The sequence below is a fragment of the Tachypleus tridentatus genome, chromosome 8 (genome assembly GCF_004210375.1).
Source record: "Tachypleus tridentatus isolate NWPU-2018 chromosome 8, ASM421037v1, whole genome shotgun sequence".
In the NCBI taxonomy this organism is placed as follows: Eukaryota; Metazoa; Arthropoda; class Merostomata; order Xiphosura; family Limulidae; genus Tachypleus; species Tachypleus tridentatus.
Window position 1 is genome coordinate 37,834,701 of NC_134832.1, and position 20,477 is coordinate 37,855,177.

Consider the following 20,477-nt stretch of genomic DNA (forward strand, 5'->3'; position numbering starts at 1 on the left):
CCTTCCTTGGCATCTAAATCACATACATTTTCATTAGCTTTAAAATGTTATAAATGCTGTTCCCTGCAATTGTCACTGATAAAAGATGCATTTAAATTATTGCTTCTCCTAGTGATAGAAAACATTTGTTGCAACTAGTTATTTTAAATTAAAAGTAAATATTTTACGACATAACCATGTTTTTCTCATATTCAGTATAAAATTTCAAAAATTGAGATAAACTATTCAAGTCATTTACTAAGTTTCCTTGATTTAAATCTTTTTCACAACTTGTTCTTTCAAAAGATCTGCAACTACTTGAAATAATGAACTGAACAAACTATTTGTTGCAGATTAAAAGTTTATAACTTCACAGGTTCTTTTTTTCTGCCATTTTTGTACAGTTTTAGTTTTAAACCAGTCAAACAATAAATTATTATTTATAGGTAATTTTATTTCTTTCAAACTTTATAATTTTAAAACTCAGTTTTGTTTATTTAATCCCAAGAATAACCTTTTAATACAATTTTATTTAAAACACTTGTAGTAATTCCTTAAAACACATTTACATTACTTTAGTGAATGAAATACTTTATTAAACATAAAAGTTACATTTACAGACTGTACACCCAACAAGTCAGCTTACTTTTTTATGAAAATATTTTGAGTTAAGAGGCAAATATCTGTTGAGATCAAAACTTCCAGCTGAAACTAGCAGAAGATCTGCTTTGTGTTTAAGCCTTCATATAATACCCCACAGATGAGTAATATTCCACAAAACATAAAACCAGAAATACAAATATTAAATGAAACATTAATCAATAACAAAATATGACATAGTTCAACACAAATAATAGACTAAGCTTTTGGAATCACTTCACATATGATGGATACATTTATAGGCATGTTAAACTTGACAAAATATCTAATTTCCAACTAACTTGGTGACATTGAAGTATGGTTACCCAGTTTTCTAGAGGTTTGATAATTTAGCAAAGAAGCAAGTTACTGCTCTAAAATAGGTCACAATTTTGTGTCATGTTTCACATTTTAATTAGGAGAAATTCTCTAGGGAAAAAATGTAGATACGTGGAGAAATTTTTAATTCACATAACTGATAAAATCATTAAGTTCATTTTTGATTTGAATAAAGTTCTAGAATGTATAGAATTGAATATTTGTTTCTATAGTTGCATTAGTGCACAAATGGTTGTGTAATACATGAGTAAGCATCACACCATTAGTTCATATCTAAACAATTCAAGTAATTCTTTTTCTTGAGAAGTACTGGCCATGTAATACATAAAAACCAGTAACTATTAGTGATAGAGCAAATATTCAAAGTATTATATTCAACTAATTTCTAAATCTTTCAGTATTGTTTAAAACACTAATGTATACCTGTATATAATCCTAAATAAAAACAAAGATTTTAGAAATTATTTGAAATTCTGTTTAAAGCTTCAATATCCTAATATAGTTACCTATGTTAAGATAATCAATCCACTTCTCTCATTTGTGTGTTATAAAACATACTTAGATTTGATGAGAAAATTATTATGAATGTTAAGTAAAACAGTAAATATTTTCTTTCAGATCTAATAAAAATAATGAAATATTATGTTACTAGGTTACAAATGTTACATAAATTACATTAAATCATTGAAAACATGCATTTTCATTACAATAGTTTAATTCCATACTTTGAGCAAAATTTTAATCAGCAGCAAAGTTTTGATTACAAAAACATGTATGAAAGATTAGAAAGCTTACTCCAGTGGGTGAAAAAAGTTAAGATATTGTGACAAAGGCCTAATGTTAACTTATTTCACTATCACTATGTTAAGAGACTGTAACTACATCCATAACATACAATATAAACAAACTGAATATATCCCATTATCACAATCAACTAAATTTTAACAATTATCACCTTCTAGAAACTGAATTGCATATAAACCTATCTATTTAAAAACAACTTACACACGTTTTTTCTTTTAGACATAACTATGACATGTTTAGACATATTCCTTTCAAATGGAGATATTTCTTTGTACATAAAAGTATAATATTTCTGTTAAACATTTTACTAAATATTGTATGTACAACTCGTACTAGTATAACCTATAATATCAGTTTCTAAGTTAAAAGCTACATGTTTAATCCTGAGACTTCTGGCGATTTCAACAACACATGGTTATCAATGATCTGGAACAGCTCTGGAGGTGAAGGAATCCGACCACTTTCTAACTTGGACCATACAGGCACACCTAAAAATAAAAGTATGGATGACCACTAAGAAAACATATTTCCCATGGATTTCTTAATTATTCTATCTTGAATGTAAACATATACATATACACCAAAACTCCATAAAAATAATTGTTTCATTATTTGCACTTTTCAAATATCACATGAACCTTAGCTTTAAAATAAGCATTGAAAATGATGATTTGATTTCTTTTACTTGGGGTCTTACAATAAAGGCTTTTAAACAAATACTGGAAAATTAACTTCACAGATGAAGACTTGGTCATTTTGAACAAACTTAAAACTAATAGGCAACCATAAAAATACACATTATAATGTTCACTGCAGTAAGTATATATTTACAAAATTTCACAACTTTTATTACTCATTACAAGCCTTTTGCACACTATCAGATTTTTGAATTGAGTATTTTTATTAAAAATATGTATTTTCTACACATCTCATTTACATACCCTCTAGAGTCAAGTTTTTTTAGTAAAACTTTATATTTCATCTGTTACTTTCTCTATCCCCAACACTATATGGACTTTGATAATTTGATAGACCTTGCAGCCATAACAAGAAAATGAAATAAATCTCAATTACACTTTCTTTCTAGATTCATTGCAATAAATTATATTTATCCTAAACAGCATATGTTTTTGTTTAATTCCATTCTTTTTTTCAACTCTTTTTTTTTTTTATTATTATTATTATTACCAAACCAATATAACAACCTGCAAGAAACATGTAGCTCAAGTTACTATACTGAACTATGTAAGGCACATGCAGCTTCCATGTAGACCTCACTAAGAAATTTTATTCAGTTATATTTCTTTATCTGACCTTATAGATTTCTATTTTACATTTAAGTTACTTATTTAACAATAAAATATATAAAAAGAAATTTAGTATTTACATGTAGCCTTTTGTTTTTTTACACTCAGCCAAATGACAAAATTTAACCGTTTTTTTACGAAGATGGTAGTAGTTCAAAAAAATAGTTTTCAATTATTTCTGATATGAAATAAAGAGCACAAAATAAATATAGATAATGCTCTATAACTACTAAAATATAATAGGCTTCCTAAGTAAGGCATAAGTGCCTTAAACTAATTTGCTTACATGGTTCATATGAGCTCAGTAATAGCAACAATGAATCTGCAGGATGAATAATTCAAGTGCTTTTCAGAAGGAATTAGCCTTATATGGATCAATAAATTAAAATATTCTTTCTATTAATTATAAATAATCCAAGACCAAATGTTAGAGAGAATTATTAAAATTTTCTAAAAGAAATTATATGACAGAATGAGTACAAATTGGTTTTACCTTGTGATTTATTTTAAAATCAAAAGAGGAAAGTTGAAGAAAAATAAAAACATTATACAGACAAGTGAAAACTGAGGATTTATTTAAATATTTGCATCATTAACTATGTTTTAATGGGAAGTTTATTAATATACATTAATGATAAAGTAATTTGATTACATTTTGTATGCAACTCTATAACAAAGGAGGTTAACAAAGAAATCCAAATTTAGAATTAACTTCTTATTAACCCAGCAGTGCCTATTACATTTCAAGAAGTAGTATCAGCACAGCATCACTTACTAAATATACATGCTAGTACAATAATCTGTTCAGAGAGACATGTCAATGAGGGTGGTTGAAGAGTGGGGGCAAATCATCCTATTGGTGAGTTCTGCCTCTTCCTTAGTAGCCTACGCATGTGAAATAGTCTTTTAAGCTTTTCACATTCTCTATACTATGATTCTCAACAATATCATTTTTCTTTCCCCATATACTAATTTCTTTACCTCCCCACCAAATATAAAATCTTAGAATATCTCTGCCACCTACTACTTTTTAAGATGTAAAAATAGTACTAACAACCTTACAGAACAACTGTGATAATATCTAATAGTTGAAACATAACTTATTGCATTACTAATTTATTCACAAAAAAACGTCTACTGTTACATTACAATACTGTCTACTAACTTTATAAAATACACATATTCAACATACCTTCTTGACATAAAATCCTTTTTATCAACTACTCTAAATAATGATGTTTAGCACTGATTTTAAACCACATATTCTAGAGTAATGTGTAAAAATGTTAGGACACCACAATATTTTGTCATTCTTTCCATTTTATAACACTAATTCTTCCATGCCATTACAGAATATTATTGCCAACATTACAGCAATGTTTCATTGATCTCTGTTGACAACTGAATGAGTCAGGGTGAGAATGCTTATCATTCTTTAGAATTACTTTATGCTTGTGCCAAGGGCATATCATAATGATTCTGCTTCAATGAGCACATTGATTAAATTTAGGATTTTAAATAACTGTTTTGATACCGTGTAATGTTTTAACTATATAGCAAAAAACTATCATATAGTACCAGTATATCCAAAAAAAAATCAGTTAAGTAGTACTCCACAAATAAACCTTGATTAAAAAAAAACAGTTTAGTAATATATATTAAATTTTGTTGTCATGCCACGGGTTAAAGAGTATTGAGAATTGTCAGTAGGGCAAAGAATTCACAAAAAGGATTTATGTGATACCGGTTGGAAAAATTGCTGCAGACTTGAAATGCTCCTCAAACACTGTCAAATATACCATAGATCATAAGACTGAGACAAGTAAATTTGAAAGCACAAAAGGAAAAGGCAAAACACCTGAACTCAATGATACTGATGTTAGGTATCTTTGTTTATGCAGTCTTCAGTACAGAAGGAAGACTGCCACTGAGATGAACAACCATGTACCAAATGACAGAAAAGTGTCCAGATATACAGTATCAAGAAGACTCAAAGAAAAACACTTTACTTCTATCTATAACTACTTACAAGCTGAAATTTGCTAAAAGGTGAAAAACTGGACTGCTGATGATTGAAAAAGGTGTTATGGATGGATGAGTCCAAGTCTGAAACAACTGGTTCAAAGAGTAGGTTGTATGTTCAGCAGAAGAAAGGTGAAAGATGCTTAACTCAATGCATAACACCTACCATGGAGCAAGGGGAAGCCAGTGTGATTAATAAGGGGTGTTTTTCTGTTAAATAAATGAAATAATGGACTAGCACAAGTAGCATTAAACACTGATCCATTGTGGTATAACCAGTGGTTTGCCTATTATTGGTAGAGGATTCTACTACCAAGAAGCTAATGTCCCTAAACACCTATATAGCTATGCAGAAATTACATAGCTGAGAAGAAACTGCTTGAGTCATTGATATTATGCAATGACCTCCACACAGCTCTGATCTCAACCTAATTGAGCAAATCTGAGATTTGACAGATGAAAAACTTCATATAACAAAAATTACTTCCAAAGAAACTTTATGGGAGTGTATTAGAGACATCTGGAGTAAAATCCCAAAAGACATTTTGATTAAATATGTTATAACAATGCCTGAAAGAATGTCTGCAGCTATTAAACCAAAAAAGAGAGAAGTAAAATATTAACTGTTTGCTGAATTCAAGCACTTCAATTGAGTTTATGTTGAGCCGAATATGAAGATTAATAAATTTCACCTGTGACCTACCTTCCATTGTTCTTTAAAAGTAGCCTGAAATCTAATTCATGACTTTGTCCTTACACTTTTGTACAGGAAAAAATATTCAGTAGAGAATAATAAAAGATAATATATATTATAAGTAAACATCAAGTTTCAAGTCAACTTCTTATCTGTAAATGTACAAATTTTATAATGTGCATAGCTGCTAATGAATGGTAAGATTCACTTCAAAAAATAAAATACAGTTTACTTCAAGTAGTGTGCAATTAGTCATATGAACATTCTAACATGTTAAGTGTTTTAAGGAACAGCTTTAAATAATACTAGGCATAAATACTACTTCGTTCACTTTTTTTTTTATTTTGCACAGGCAAAGAAATCACAATGGCAAAATATTGTGGGTGAACCAGATCAAAGCTTTTGTTCACCATAAGTACTTCATACCAAATATACATGTTAGAATTTTGTATTCAGCCTGCAACTCTCAGTAACACATACATAGAAGAACAGAAAAATGAATTCAACTGAAAACTAGGAAATTTACCTTAAACATTTTTTTATTTCTCAAGAATATATCCTGAAATTTTAATGTACTTAGATGAGCTCATGAGCCCTGAAATTTTAGGTCTGCTATTTTGTACGTTAACATTCACTAGCCCAACCTTCAAACAATTTAATAATTATATAGGGTTCTCAATAACACTGAAATTTTAAAATACTTCACTCACATATTTGTGAGTTTACACATAAAAAAATCATATCATACAGGTAAATTCATGTCAAGAAATTTTAGTTAATGTATTTCAAGTGTAAAAAAAGTGCATTAATATCAGTGGTTTAGTGCTCTTACTCAGTTTAGAAATCACCAATAATAAACCAATTTACATTTTGTGGCAGATGTTGAGTAGATGTGCATTGTATATATTACAGATTAATGCGACTCCTATAAATAACAGTTGATCTCATGCATGTCACATGGTTTCCTGTCTGTGAAGACACCTTGGCCACACAGCTATCAATGAAATGAGAGAGTGATCTCAGGCTGACCTCTATGTTTGTGGGTGAGCTATCAACAAGATGAGCTGTTAACTGGTCATATATGATCAGTTTGCAATTAAAGAAACATGATTAATCAAATTATCAAGAATCTGGCTTTACAGTTGGTGTGGTCAATAACAGGTGTTGAACTGTTACTTGTTGCACCTTTAGAGATGAATGATAACTGATAATCAGCCTAGGTGTTACCTAAAGGATGTATACTTACACTTGTAACTATGACATAATGATTACATACACCTAACTTTTGAAGTAAAGAAAATTAATAATTTTTACTAATTTTGAAATCAGCATTCATCACAGTACATCAAAATGTTATAGAAAATAATTTCATTTTTCATTGCTCATCATAAAGTTTCAAATATCAACACACTCACTGAACAGATCCCAAAGTAAAAGAGCATCATAAGATATGAAGTTCTATTTGTTACAGGGGTTGGAGGGGTCACTAATTATACCACTCACCCTCATATTTAAAAGCTACACTCTCAAAACTTGGCACCTAAGAGTAATTACATATCATTTCTGAAATATTATGGGGAATCCTATAACAATAAACAATCTAAGCAAACTTACAAATTTCTAGTAAATCACCAAACACGATAAAAACATTTTTACTTACATCATTAATGCAAGTGGATCAAGTAAATTAATTGAGATTTTTCCAGTTTATTTATGAAGTTAAACCAGTTGACCCTTTTGCGATGGATCACAGGTCAAAAGCCATATCATTGCATTTGTTGACTCGCATTAAAAATTTTACTGAACAACTATTTTGTGAACTTATGTCAATAAGTTTAGAATCAAACTGTAGATTATAATTCAATCTTTACTATTATATATGAGTTAATTTCAATTTAAAAATAAATATTGAAAGAACTTACTTAAATATAGATTTTAGTGAGTCACATTGTATGTTGAATGTAACACTGTTTAAAATAGATATTTGTGATGTTTAAATTGGTTGGTTGGTTGATTTAGTGTTTTATGGCACAAAGCAGCTAGGCTATCTGTGCCAAACATCCAGTAAAAAGGTAAAATTAAAGTAAATGTAGTAAAATTCATAAAAGGAAATTAAGTTAAAACAAAGCAGTTTAAAAAAAAAACAAATAGCATAAAACCAATGTTTACATCTAGTCTAGAATGTTAAGAGAAAAACTACAGTAAGAGAAGTTGTAAAGAGCTTTCTTTAGCATAATGGTAATTATCACAACTCGCCAGGAAGACTAATAGGTAAGTACAAAAACAACCATTAGTCACCTGAAGTTGGCCTTTCCAGTCGTAGTCCAGAGTTTTGTGACAATCTGGCCATTTTCAAAAAGTAAATTAATAAAAGTTTTAAAAGACATGTAGCAAAATTTTAATAACAGCTCAGCAGAATGACTAATGAGTGGTTCAGATGGATAGTTCAAACAGCAGCGTTAGTCACCTGAAGTTGGCATTTCCAGACCTTGTATCAAGTTATTTAATGTTACATCCATTTTCTAATTTCGAATTGAACAAGAGAGACTATGATTCTTAAAAGGGAGCCACATTAAAAAGATGTAATGTATAAATTAAAAAACTTAAATGGCATAAATGGCATTAAAAGGATTAATGGCCTTTAAAAAACTAAAACCTTTACCAATAACACTGCCTAACATTACGGACAAGCATTGGGACAGAAGATGTTTAAAACAGTACCGTCGTTGAGAGTCGTAACAATGACAAGAAAGTAAAATGTGGCTTAGTGGCTTATTGTGACTTGAGTGTTACACAAACTACACATTGGTGCATCAGTTCCAGATAAAAGAAAACGATGAGTTAAAAAACTGTGACCAATGTATAGTCTAGTTAGAACAACTTCCTCCTTCTGATCCTTATGGAAGCAAGATGGCCAAAGTCCAATATAGGGTTTTATTTGGAAAACCATATTTTCATGTTGATCACTCCAAGGCAACTGCCAGCTAGGTCGGAGCTGAGCCTTGAATACAGGACCATAGCCCACATATGAAATAGGCACAGCGGTTATACTACCAGAGCAGACAGATTTAGCTGCCGTGTCTGCAAGCTCGTTCCCGTGAATACCAACATTGCCAGGTATCCAGAAAAACTGGATAAAAGCAGATGTTAAAGAGAAATGAGCCAGTTGGCTTTGAATATCAGCAAGAACAGGGTGTGAACTAACGTGAAGCAATTCCAGGGCCAGTAGAGAACTAAGCGAGTCAGTATAAACAGTGAAATTTGAGTACTGCTTAGCTTCTATGTGAACCAGGGCAAGAGAAATCGCATACAGTTCAGCAGTGAACACAGAAGCTGTAGAGGGGATTCCGTGCACAACCACGGAACCTCAACACACCATGGCAGAGCCCACAGTCACCTGATTTTGAATCATCTGTATAAATAGGAATGGAAGGATGGTTCAAAAGATGTCCAGTGAAAAACAGATGGCACTTCCAATCGGGAATATCTGCTTTTCTCACATGATTTAAAGAAAGGTCACATTTGGGGACTGTAAAAAGCCATGGTGGGATGGGCTGACCAGTGGATACTGCAATGTTATCCAAGGACAGACCCAATTCATCCAACTGTGCCTGGATGTGAAGGCCAAAAGGAGCAATGGCAGATCATCTGAAGGAAGGAAAACACAACCCCAGTTGGGATGCTTTGATAAGGAATGAAGTTTCAAAGCATATAGTAAAGACAGTTACAAATGGCAGAGGTGCAAAGAAGGTTCATGAGACTCTATATATAAGCCCTGCACTGGGGAGGTGCAGAAAGTCCTTGATGTTGAATGGGGTCCAGCATCTTTATGGCAGAGCCATAGACCAGTATTCCACAGTCAAGTTTCAATTGAATAAGAGCACGATATGTCTTTAGCATAGAACATCAATCTGTTCCCCAAGTGGTGGTAGAGAGGACACGGAGGATGTTCTGTACATTTGACCCGTAGCTGCTTAAGATGTGGTATAAAGGTCAGCTTACGGTCAAAGATAAGCCCAAAGAACTTGGTCTCAGGGACCACAGGCAACACAACTTCACCCATACGAAGTTCAGGATCAGGGTGAATACCCCGTTGGTGACAAAAGTGCGTGCAAACGGTTTTAGAGAGAGAAATTAAAGCCATTTGCTGTGGTCCACTTCAGTAAATGATTGAGGGCAATCTGTAATTCTATATACCTCATGTTCGATGACTGAAATGAGATGTGAAAGTCTTCGACATAGAGCTTGTTTGCAACAGTGAGAGGGAGTTGATAAGTGATGACATTAATTTTTACACTGAAAAGTGTGGCACTCAAAACACAGTCCTGAGGCCCTCCAAGTTCCTATATATGCAAAAATGGCTCGTTTAGGTTGAGAAAATATTTTACATAGAAGAACAATGTAAAATATTTTCTCAACCCAAACGAGCCGTTTTTGCATATATATTTCTCTACAAGTGGGTTTTCTCGACATCACTGATTATTACTCCAAGTTCCTGTAGAAAAGAACAGGAAAGTGTTGAACTCACACAAACTTGGAATCTCCTGTTCATTAAAAAAATTGTTAATGAAAATGGGAAAATGGCCATATAACCTGTATATATGGAGGTCTCCAAAATGCCATACCTCCATGTTGTATCATGGATGTTGTCATTTAAAAAAGGCTTCTTTCATTGACATTTCAAGTCAAATCAGGTGATCCATGATGGAGCGCTGTTTTCAGATCCCACATTGGGTGAGTGAGAGGAGGTTGTTTGATTCGAGGAACCAAACAAGAGGAGCATTAACCACCCTCACTATGTCTTACAGAGACAGCTCATCAAAGCAACTGGATGGTAGTTTGAAGGAATCTTGGGATCCTTCCCAGGCATAGAGAAAGGCAGGACAATAGCCTGTCGCTAGGCATCGAGAAAACATTCTCCTGCCAGATCCGGTTAAAAACAATTACAAGAAAAGCAAAAGAAGCAGGAGATAGATAGCGCAGCATGTCATAGTGTACATCATCTGGTCCAACAGATGTACTGCCAGACCAAAAAAGGGCCAGTTTCAGTTCCATCAGTGTAAATGGATGATTATAGTCATAGAGACAATCAGCTCAAAAGGAAAGAGGTGATCGCTCTGCCCAAGTTTTAATGGCAAAGAAAGTTGAGGAAGAAGCAGAAGTGCTAGATACCACACAAAAGCTTTCACCTCGAGTATCAGCGATGCACTGGATATCAGCTACTTCCTGGCCAACACGGAGTAAGATCGAGAGGGGGACAGAATTGTAATACCCAATGACCTATCGAGTCTTGTCCCATACGACTTTGGAACTGGTGGTAGAAGATATGTTGATTGTGAACTTAATCCAAGATTCCTTCTGGCTTTGACATCTTACCCACCAAGCATGTGCACAGGCCTGCTGGAAAGTGATGCTGTTTGAGAGTGTGGGGTATCTACAGAAAGTATCCCAGGACCATTTTTGAGTTTTCTATGCCATGTGGCAGGCAGGATTCCACCATGGACAAGGATATAGTGAAAAACGTGTCAAGGTTTTAAGAATACATTGAGCAGCTGCTTGTATAATACAGTCAGTTACTAGAAAACTAGATGGAAAAACCTTCTGTTTACAACCACGTTTGTTTTTTTCATTACTATCCTTTTTCAAGGGAGGTCTACCAACCTCCATGGATCCTTCCCTGGATCGACCAAGCAGGTCTTCACAGGAATTCTAGTGACTGAGGACATGAACAATCACTTGTTTTGCTTCTTGGGGTGGGAGAAAAAGATGTATCTGAAGAAATGGCTGTACCCAGAACCAAAGGAAATGGATTTTGGAATTTTTGGAATGTATATCAGGGACAGAGATAGGTGTCGAAGTTGAATCATCAACTTTTTTAACTATGGAGGTCAAAAGACTTTTCATTTATTTTGAGAATGATTCTTTTGGACACACAGAGAGATCTGTCTGCATTCCCACAGTAGCTGTGGAACGAAGTGCAGCAGCATATGTTTGAGATGAAGTGGTGGACAGCAACATTCAAACTTCAGGATAAGTAATGTTATGAATTGTTTTCAAATGCTGCACCTCTTTTTCTTCCAACCATTTAGAGCAAGAATGAAAATAGGACAAATGAGAGCAATTGCAATTGATGCAATGGGTGTCTATTTCACACTCATAGGCATCATGGTCCTTGCCACTACAACGAGCACATGTCAAGGAACCACGACATGATGTCTTTGAGTGACCGAACCGTTGACACTGGAAACATCGGAGTGGGGGTTGGAAGGTATGGCCGTACTCTGCAATGAAGATAACCTGCCTTAATGGTGGCAGGTAAACGTGGTGACGTAAATGTCAGAATGAGGACACTGGTCGGCACCATAATTCCATCTTTGCAAGTGGAGAGCCAGCAAGTCCCTCCAGTCCCTGAATGAAAAAGGGAGACATCTGCTGTAAGGGTTTGTCTGAAAGAGAATGTAGGATAAGAAAATGAGGTACAACAGGTGGTACAGATGTTGAAGACTGCTGCTCAGAATCTTCAAGACGTGGTTGTTCACCCATGGACTGTTTTATCAATATTTTATTTAAATTTTTGTTTGGAGGATCCATAAGAAAAAAAAAAAATATTTGGTGCCTAATGACCCCACCCACCATGGAGCCCTACGAGGAAATGCACTACAATGTCAAGCATGGACACTGCAGCAATGCCAGGTTTCATGAGCACTATACTCAAAAACCAGCATCAGACACAATGTCCACAACACCTGTTGAGAACTTCCAACACTGGTACTTGGTTGACCCTAGCCCAAGTGGACCAGCAGATTGACGCAAGGGGGGCCACCCGTCTTCAGGAATACATGGCCAAAGTGGTGTGTTAGGGTTGGACCCCTGAACCACCAGGATCCTCTCCTCCCCTTCATGGTTTGCCACGCACTGCAAACACATGGGTGGATGTTTAGATCCCAGAGGAGGTAAACTGAAAGAACAGAACCTTCCCTAAGAGGTCCCCTCACCATGTATGCAAATCCACACTGAGGGGTGATGTTTAAATACTGAGTCTATAGTTTTGTACAAATTAGGAGCTCAAATTACTAATATTAACAAGACAGAATATAAAATAAGAACCTCGTATCTTTTTACTTTGGTGATATATGGCTTATGTACTGAATCAAATATAGTAGCCAAATCAAACCTTTTCATTGTTAAAAGCAGTCCCTTATATACACTTACTTCAATATATGACATGTGAATAACCAACCAACCTGTGTAAAGGCTAACACATTCTTTTGAACCAAGATTTCAAGAAGGTAAATTGTGTCTTTAATCTGCTCATAGTTTTATATTTTTTAAAATCTTAATACATCTTAGTTACTGAGCTTAATAAATTATAGTGGAATTCTATGGCATCATTGTAGTAATTTATGATTTTTTGGTTATTCAACTGTATATATATAAAAGCAAAAAAGAAGTTCATTTGCTATCTTTTATGTGCAAAATTTTAAAAGGCATAGCAGCAATTGAGTTAGGTTGTAGCAAGAAGACAACTGCTCGCTTTACTTCTTGATTTATTGTTTTCTATTTTATAAAAACAAGTTCAATAATTTATTTCTAAATAGCAATAATCGACGTACATTTGTAATGTATAATAAATGAAATGTGACTGTACATTACAAAATACTTGTCCACTAAAACACAGCCAAGACAAAGACTAAAGGTGAGTTTTATATTACTGGATACATGACCTGAGTGCAAGATAACTCACTTGACTGGAAGGTCAATAAAATAAAAAATAATATGTATACATGTAACAATACAGCATTATGAGACTTAAGCTACTTAGACTAAACATTTGTATTTTGGTGTTATAATACATTGTCATTCTAGCATGAAAAAAACATAATTTATATTTATTTCACTTTTTATGATGGTTAAAAAGTTGGTCCATAAAAAATATAAAAAATAACATGAAACAAACACTTAAAATGTACTAAGGAGGTTTTAAAGATTATGCAAAAGATATTTAAGAATTTTGGGTGAAAAACAGTTTGTACTCAGACTAGTAATGAAACAGACTGAATATTTTCAAAAACAAATCTTTAGTAAAAATATTTCATTAAAAACCTGATTTTTTGTGCACAAAATACATGTATTCTTTACTAAAAGTATACTTATTGTTGTCAAGACAAACATGCTGTTATAAAAGTTATAATGCACACATGCAGACAAACTTGCATATATTATACCAAGCCCATCATAAAAAGGTTAATAGAGAAAAATATTTTTGACTTGCAGGTTATCAACATTTCAAATCAATGAATTAAGCTTAATTTACTAAGAAATCTCTATTTATTACTCTTTTGATATTATAATATAAATAGTTAACTATAAACTATCAATTTCTAACATTTTAAGCTTGGTATTACTAAACAGTATATCTTCAAAATATTTAAGACTGAAGCAATTCATAACAACCTGTAGAGAAAGATAAAATTATAAGTTCACACTCAATAAAGATGGTCAATGATAATACCATGAAATAAAACATCTCTAAAACATTTACTTACATTTTTTTAACATAACTGTGAAGTAGTCTAATAACCATTAAATAATCAATTACTTTAAATTTCTTTCCCAGTAAGTCAGAATAATTAATGAATTATTTATAAAAACACATGCCTCTGACGTTGGTCATGATATACAAAAATGAATATATAACTTTTACACTTGTGATAAAAAATACACATTTTTTAGAGATTTCCCTTTACCATATAAAATTCAACCTTGTGGACTTATTTTTTATAATTGTTTATTTTATTATGTTAATGGTATATACTAAGAGGTTACTAATCAAAAGATGTGAAACAACAAATATAACTATGAACAAATGGATTTACACTTACCATTAAAAGATATTTCAAAGGCTCCTGTTGAAAGTAACTGACCTTCAATTGTGTTCCCCAAGAAGAATGACATTAAACAAGCATACATCTGCAAGTACAATTTGTCACATTTAAGTTTTTACAAGAATTGAACTTATTAATACTAGAAATTAAATGACCTTACAACACTAAAATGTTGTTTGTATTCAATTAGACACACAATGTTTGGCTTCACAGCTTCAAGAGCATTCACTAAAACACAAACAGTAACTGACAGAACAGAGCTTCAAATGATTTAAATATAAACTATATTTGAATTTGAAACATGCATTTGCACAGCATGCTTTTGATACATTAAGTAATAAGTCTTACTATTGAAAGAATTAACTGCTATCTGTTGTAAATAAAAGTTCTATCAAGGTTACAGAGTGAAATAACAAAGATAGAATAAAAAAACAGTGGCAATAACCTACAATCTACCTTGTTTCACAAGCCAATTAAAAACCTCCCTTCCTTAACCTAAACTCCCATCATCCCGAAGCTTCCAAGAAAAGTGTAATTATTGGAGAAATAAACAGAATTGATCACAAATTTATCAAAACACAATACATGCTCCACACTAAAATTATTTCTTCTGACCAATGAACTTCCACTTTTTTGCATTAAACAAAATTTCAAGTACTGTGATGAGAAAAAATCAGTATTGCACTTTCAATATAAGAAAATACAGACAAACAAGGAGGTAAAAAAAAGAAGAGGTTATTTTTATAACAATCTAATTAACAAAGCTATCTCTTAGAAAATAAAAACTATAATCAGGCAATCTCTACTACCAATTAAAGTTATAGAATAACCAGATTCAACACTAAAAAGTCAACTTTCAACATCTCAGCACACTACCCTACAATGTAATAACGCCAACTGTGTTACAAAAATGTGTTTGCAATGTAAAGCTTTCAAGATTACATGAAACATGTCATCATACATATATAGGAGCAAAAACAGAAGATAGTGATACTCTTTATAAACAACATTAAAGAAGCACAGTTGCAGGTGATTGTTTTGACTAATCAAACACAAGTAACACCAGACTTGAAAAAAAATTATCCACACAAATCCTTACCAAAGCCAAGTACACTGAAAGAAAATTCAAAGTTCTTCTTCAAACAACTACAACCACAGATGAATAATGATGATTTTTTCTTTCCCCTTTTATTTTAACAATAAACTATACCACTATAAAAGCATACTGTACAAATCATTGCTATATATTCAAACAGAATTTATTATTGAAGCTTTGTACTGTCAGTTTCAGGTTTGTTTTTTTTTCTTCACTATTTTATTAAGATTTTTAATTGGAGTATCTATAATAAAGAAAGGAAATTTCCTTGTCCACTGACCCCACCCACCATGGAGCCCTACAGCGGGATGCACTACAATGTCAAACAAGGAAACTGCAGCAACGCCAGGGTTTCGTGAGCACTTTACTCAAATACCAGTGTAAGGTATAATGTCCACAACACCTGTTGAGAACATCCAACACTGGTACTTGGTTGACCCTAGCCCGAGTGAAACAGCAAAATGCTCCAAGGGGGGGCAATCCCAAGGCTACCCGTCTACAGGAATTCAAGGCCAAAGTGGTGTGTTAGGGTTTGACCCCTCAACCACCAGGATCCTCTCATGGCAAACATGTATGTGGATGTTTAGATCCCAGAGGAAATAAACTGCAAGAACAGAACCTTCCCTGGGAGGTCCCCTCACCATGTACAGGAATCCACACCGAGGTGAAAAACAAAAGGATATTGTTATATAATAGTATACATACTTGTATGTAATAAGAAATTTAGCATACAATCCCAAAATGGAAGAGAAGTATCTATATATCCAACTTGCAAAGATTAAGTGTGTTACCATAGAATACATAACTGACAATCTGTAATCTTTGTAGGTGTATGTTGTTTATTTGAAAATACTGAATATTTGAATGTATGGTGCAAAACTGCAACATACAATTAACTGTAGTTTTTGTTTAATACATTCCAAGCTTTCAAAACTAACAAAGTCCTAATTACATCATCTGAAAGCTTATATTTTTTCTTTATTACTACCAATATGACAAAGAGTTCCCTTTCTTCCTTACATGTAATGTACATTTTTAAACTTTGTTATTGCATAAGAAGAGAATTTGATCACATCTTCATACAGCCTAATTCTAGTATTCTTTGTATGGTAATCTATACAAGTTAAATAATTTGATTTTTTCCCATTTTTGTTTATTTATCTTATAGAAGTAATTACTTCGGCAGTTATTGTTACTTCACAAACATTCCCATTGGTAATATGACAGAATGGAATTTATGATGAGCTTACATGCTAAGAGATCAACAGGAATTTCTTTTGAAACACAAAACATAGACACGTTTTTTGGTGTATTAATATTTTCAGAACATTTTAGAATGTGCCATGCAACATATTACATACAAGCATAAAAACAAATATTGAAAAATACACAAGAAAACTGTGGAACCTATCTAAAGTGGTGAATAAAACTCAATTTACAAGTTATGCTTGAAAGTTATAAAGAAGATATTACTATAAATCATAACTTGAATCCTGCTTAAATAGGGTAGTACCATTGTAATATATAATTTGTACAAGTACAGATTAGAGGAAGGTTGCTTCTACTGTACAATTTTTACCTTTACTCATATAAACAGTTAATATTCAAAATACAGTAAAACCTGTCTAAGGCAGAATTGCATGGAACGAAGTAAAGTTTCCAGCTTAGTGTAAATGCATTTCCTTAATTATATATAATTTTGCAGTGTTATACTTGCTTTGCTCAAGGGAAGTAAAATATTTCTGAATAAAGTAATTATACTGTATATGCTACATTTAGTTGAATACAAACAAAAATAGGCATTCAAAATATACACAAGAGCACAAAATCTTAATCAAATTTATTTGAAGAAAGTGTCCAATTTCAACTGTTTCATTTTTTTATTTTTAATGGGTTTTCTCATGCAGTTAAAAGAGAAAGCCAATTCTATGGCCTTTTCATGAAGTTAATTTTCCCCTTCATTTTTGCATACAGTTTGATAGCATTAATATAACTTAACACTTGCAATGAAGTAGTAATTTCTATTTCCTCACCATCTCTTCCATTTTTTTCATCTTCTGAATCTCTCACACTGTTACCATCTTGTGATTCTATTATAAATTTTAAATCAATTTCACCAGTTTCTGTTAAAACATTCTTGTCAACATTCACAAAACTTTCCCCGTTCACAGAATCATCTGCATCAATCTTTTCAATCAGAGTTTGAATTTCATTAGAAATGTCCTAACAAACAACTTTAAAAAAAAGTTGGGTATTTAGTAGCTTTTTTAAAAATGAGGGTATTAAATAAATGTCCCTAAATTTTAAAATTAGGAAAGATAGGATTTTATTTTCTTGTGAATTATTTAAAGAGTAGAATTTTGCACTTAAAAGACAAATATATTTCTACAAATCATTATTTAATTTAACTGCAAAAATAATTACAGCAAAATAATAACAATATTTTTAATCAATACTTACTGCAACAAAATGTCCAAGAACTTATTAATATTTAAACAAATTATTAAATAAGAATTTATTGATACTTAAAGAAATTATTAATTAAATAAGAAATTAATATTTAATCAAAATCTTTTTTCTGCCTTACTCAGGTTTTAATCCTATTTGTTGATAGATGAGCTAGGTGAAAGATAGTTTACTGTCCATGTTATGCAAGTTCCACCATATAGAGAGCCTTTTATAAGAGAAGTCTTAAGATAATACTGCAAAATTTTGATATTTCCTGCTTGTACAGGTTTCTGCCCTATGTAGTTTCTGGCTTAGAAAAGTTTTACTGTACTAACTTTGCTTTGGTAAACTGAGCATGTGTTCCCTGTCTAGGGGAACTAGTAAGAAAATGGAGCCATATCATCTATGTTTTGATGAGAAGGACTACACATCTACTGTAATATGTATGGGAAGCTTTCTAAACTTATTCAACTATGCACACAGCAAACATGAAATAAAGAATAAGGGAGTATGAACAGCATCACCGTATGCTTGAGGTAAAGGTGGGTGCAGATGGTATTATGTGCTGCAAAATGAAATGTATTAAGAAAATGGATATTTCATCTTTCAGACCCCCATCTCAGACAATAGTGTTTGTGTGTTAATGTTTTGTATGTAAATTTCTTTATTTGTTTATAGACAGTTAATAGTACATACTTTCACCCTGTTAAGTTTTAATGATTGGCTCCAGTACTCACGTTCTGAAAGCATCACTTAATCTGGTTCTCTTACTAGATAAGTAGATCAACTGGTCATACTTGATCAGACCATTCAGTCCAAAATATCTTTTGCACTAGAAATGTTTGTTAGGTAAAGTGTTGTGGAATAGTTAGCTTAACCTCACAGTCACTGAGATGTCCCACAGAGCCATTAGATTTGTTTGAAAATTTATGTTCCCAATCTCCCATGTGAGTAGTCTAGGAAGGTTACTTAAATGTTTTAATCACTTCAAATATAAGCATTGCCTTCACATTTTATAAACTCTGTATATTCAAATACAAAATACCACATCCAAAATAATGCTTCATGCATGAAACACAAGTTTTCCTCCTAGTATTTAATTATTATGATCAATTGTGAAATATTTTTTAACTGGTAAAAGTATTCTTTTGTGTTAATTGTGGCTTTAGGTTGTATGAAAGAATGGAAGGGCTATGTCATAAATAATTGAATCTTCTTTCAGAGCTGAAAGACATCCTGTAGTTTTCCTTTCTATTACTCACTTTATTTTGCATCATCCATGAATAGAAAGGTGGAGTAGGCATCCCTAATATTTGGAATATATCTATACCTCCAAGAACTAAAGCAATGATTCCAAGCTTGGCCACACTGAGAAACTGGGCAAGATGTAGCCGAACTGCTGAAGGAGGGTATGTGTCTCCGAGAATGGAAATGTCTGGATACTTATCTTGAAGAATTGAGACATACTGCTCGAAGACACGCTTGTATCCTCATGAGTAGCTATAATATAAAATAATAATATTAACAACAGCAACATACAGGACTTTTAAAAAATGTTTATATGATTTAGATACAATCATCTTATACAGTAAGATGGAATTAAACAAAAATATAAGAGTTGCATAGAATCAACAGCTCCTAAAAGAACATAGATTTTGATCATTAAATACTTTCTCATGTAGGAAAAATAATCATCATAACAGCAAGTTGAAAGACAACTTTCTAAAAATGACAACATTTTTATCTTAAAGCATTATCAACAACAATAAATATCACATATTGTTCTGTATAAATCACTTGTATGTTTAAAGTTTCAAAACAGCATAAATATAGATTCTTCAATGTAGAAATTCATGTAACTGAACTTTAGAAAGAAGAAACAGATCAGTACATGTTATATCTTGTAATAAACCTTTTCACATATATATTTTAAATGTACCACCATTTTGGGAACAAGTTGTATTTAGATTTAAATGCTTCTACAACATTCAAGTTATTTCCAACACTATGTTTCTAGAAATCATGAATGTTGTATTCATTTATATCATATTTAATTCTGGAATCAAAACTCCCTAATTCTCCTACTGTACACAATGAACAACTATGCACAAGTCTAGACTCATAGCTTATGGCTAAAAGACAAAGACTCATTCAGCAGCTATCATTCCTGTAACAAGGAAACCAAGCTGAACACAACATAATAAATGTAAAACTAAAAATATATTTATGAAAAACAAAAATGTTTTGATAAATAAAATTCAGTA

General features: G+C 32.2%; 1 protein-coding gene across 2 annotated transcripts in view; it reads right to left on the reverse strand.

The window, feature by feature from the left end:
- Window positions 1–553: 553 nt before the first annotated feature.
- The window catches only part of SelT (selenoprotein T), a 33,730-nt gene continuing 13,806 nt past the window's right edge, over window positions 554–20,477 (reverse strand). Inside the window, exons 2-5 of one of the 2 annotated variants that reach the window (XM_076448303.1) lie at window positions 19,476–19,713; window positions 17,799–17,855; window positions 14,667–14,754; window positions 554–2,249 (exon numbers count right to left, since the gene is read on the reverse strand). In XM_076448303.1, the coding sequence (XP_076304418.1) occupies window positions 2,131–2,249; window positions 14,667–14,754; window positions 17,799–17,819 (228 nt within the window). In that variant the 5' untranslated portion in view covers window positions 17,820–17,855; window positions 19,476–19,713 and the 3' untranslated portion in view covers window positions 554–2,130. The remainder of the gene's footprint in view (window positions 2,250–14,666; window positions 14,755–17,798; window positions 17,856–19,475; window positions 19,714–20,477) is intronic. The other variant, XM_076448302.1, reaches the window with a different exon arrangement.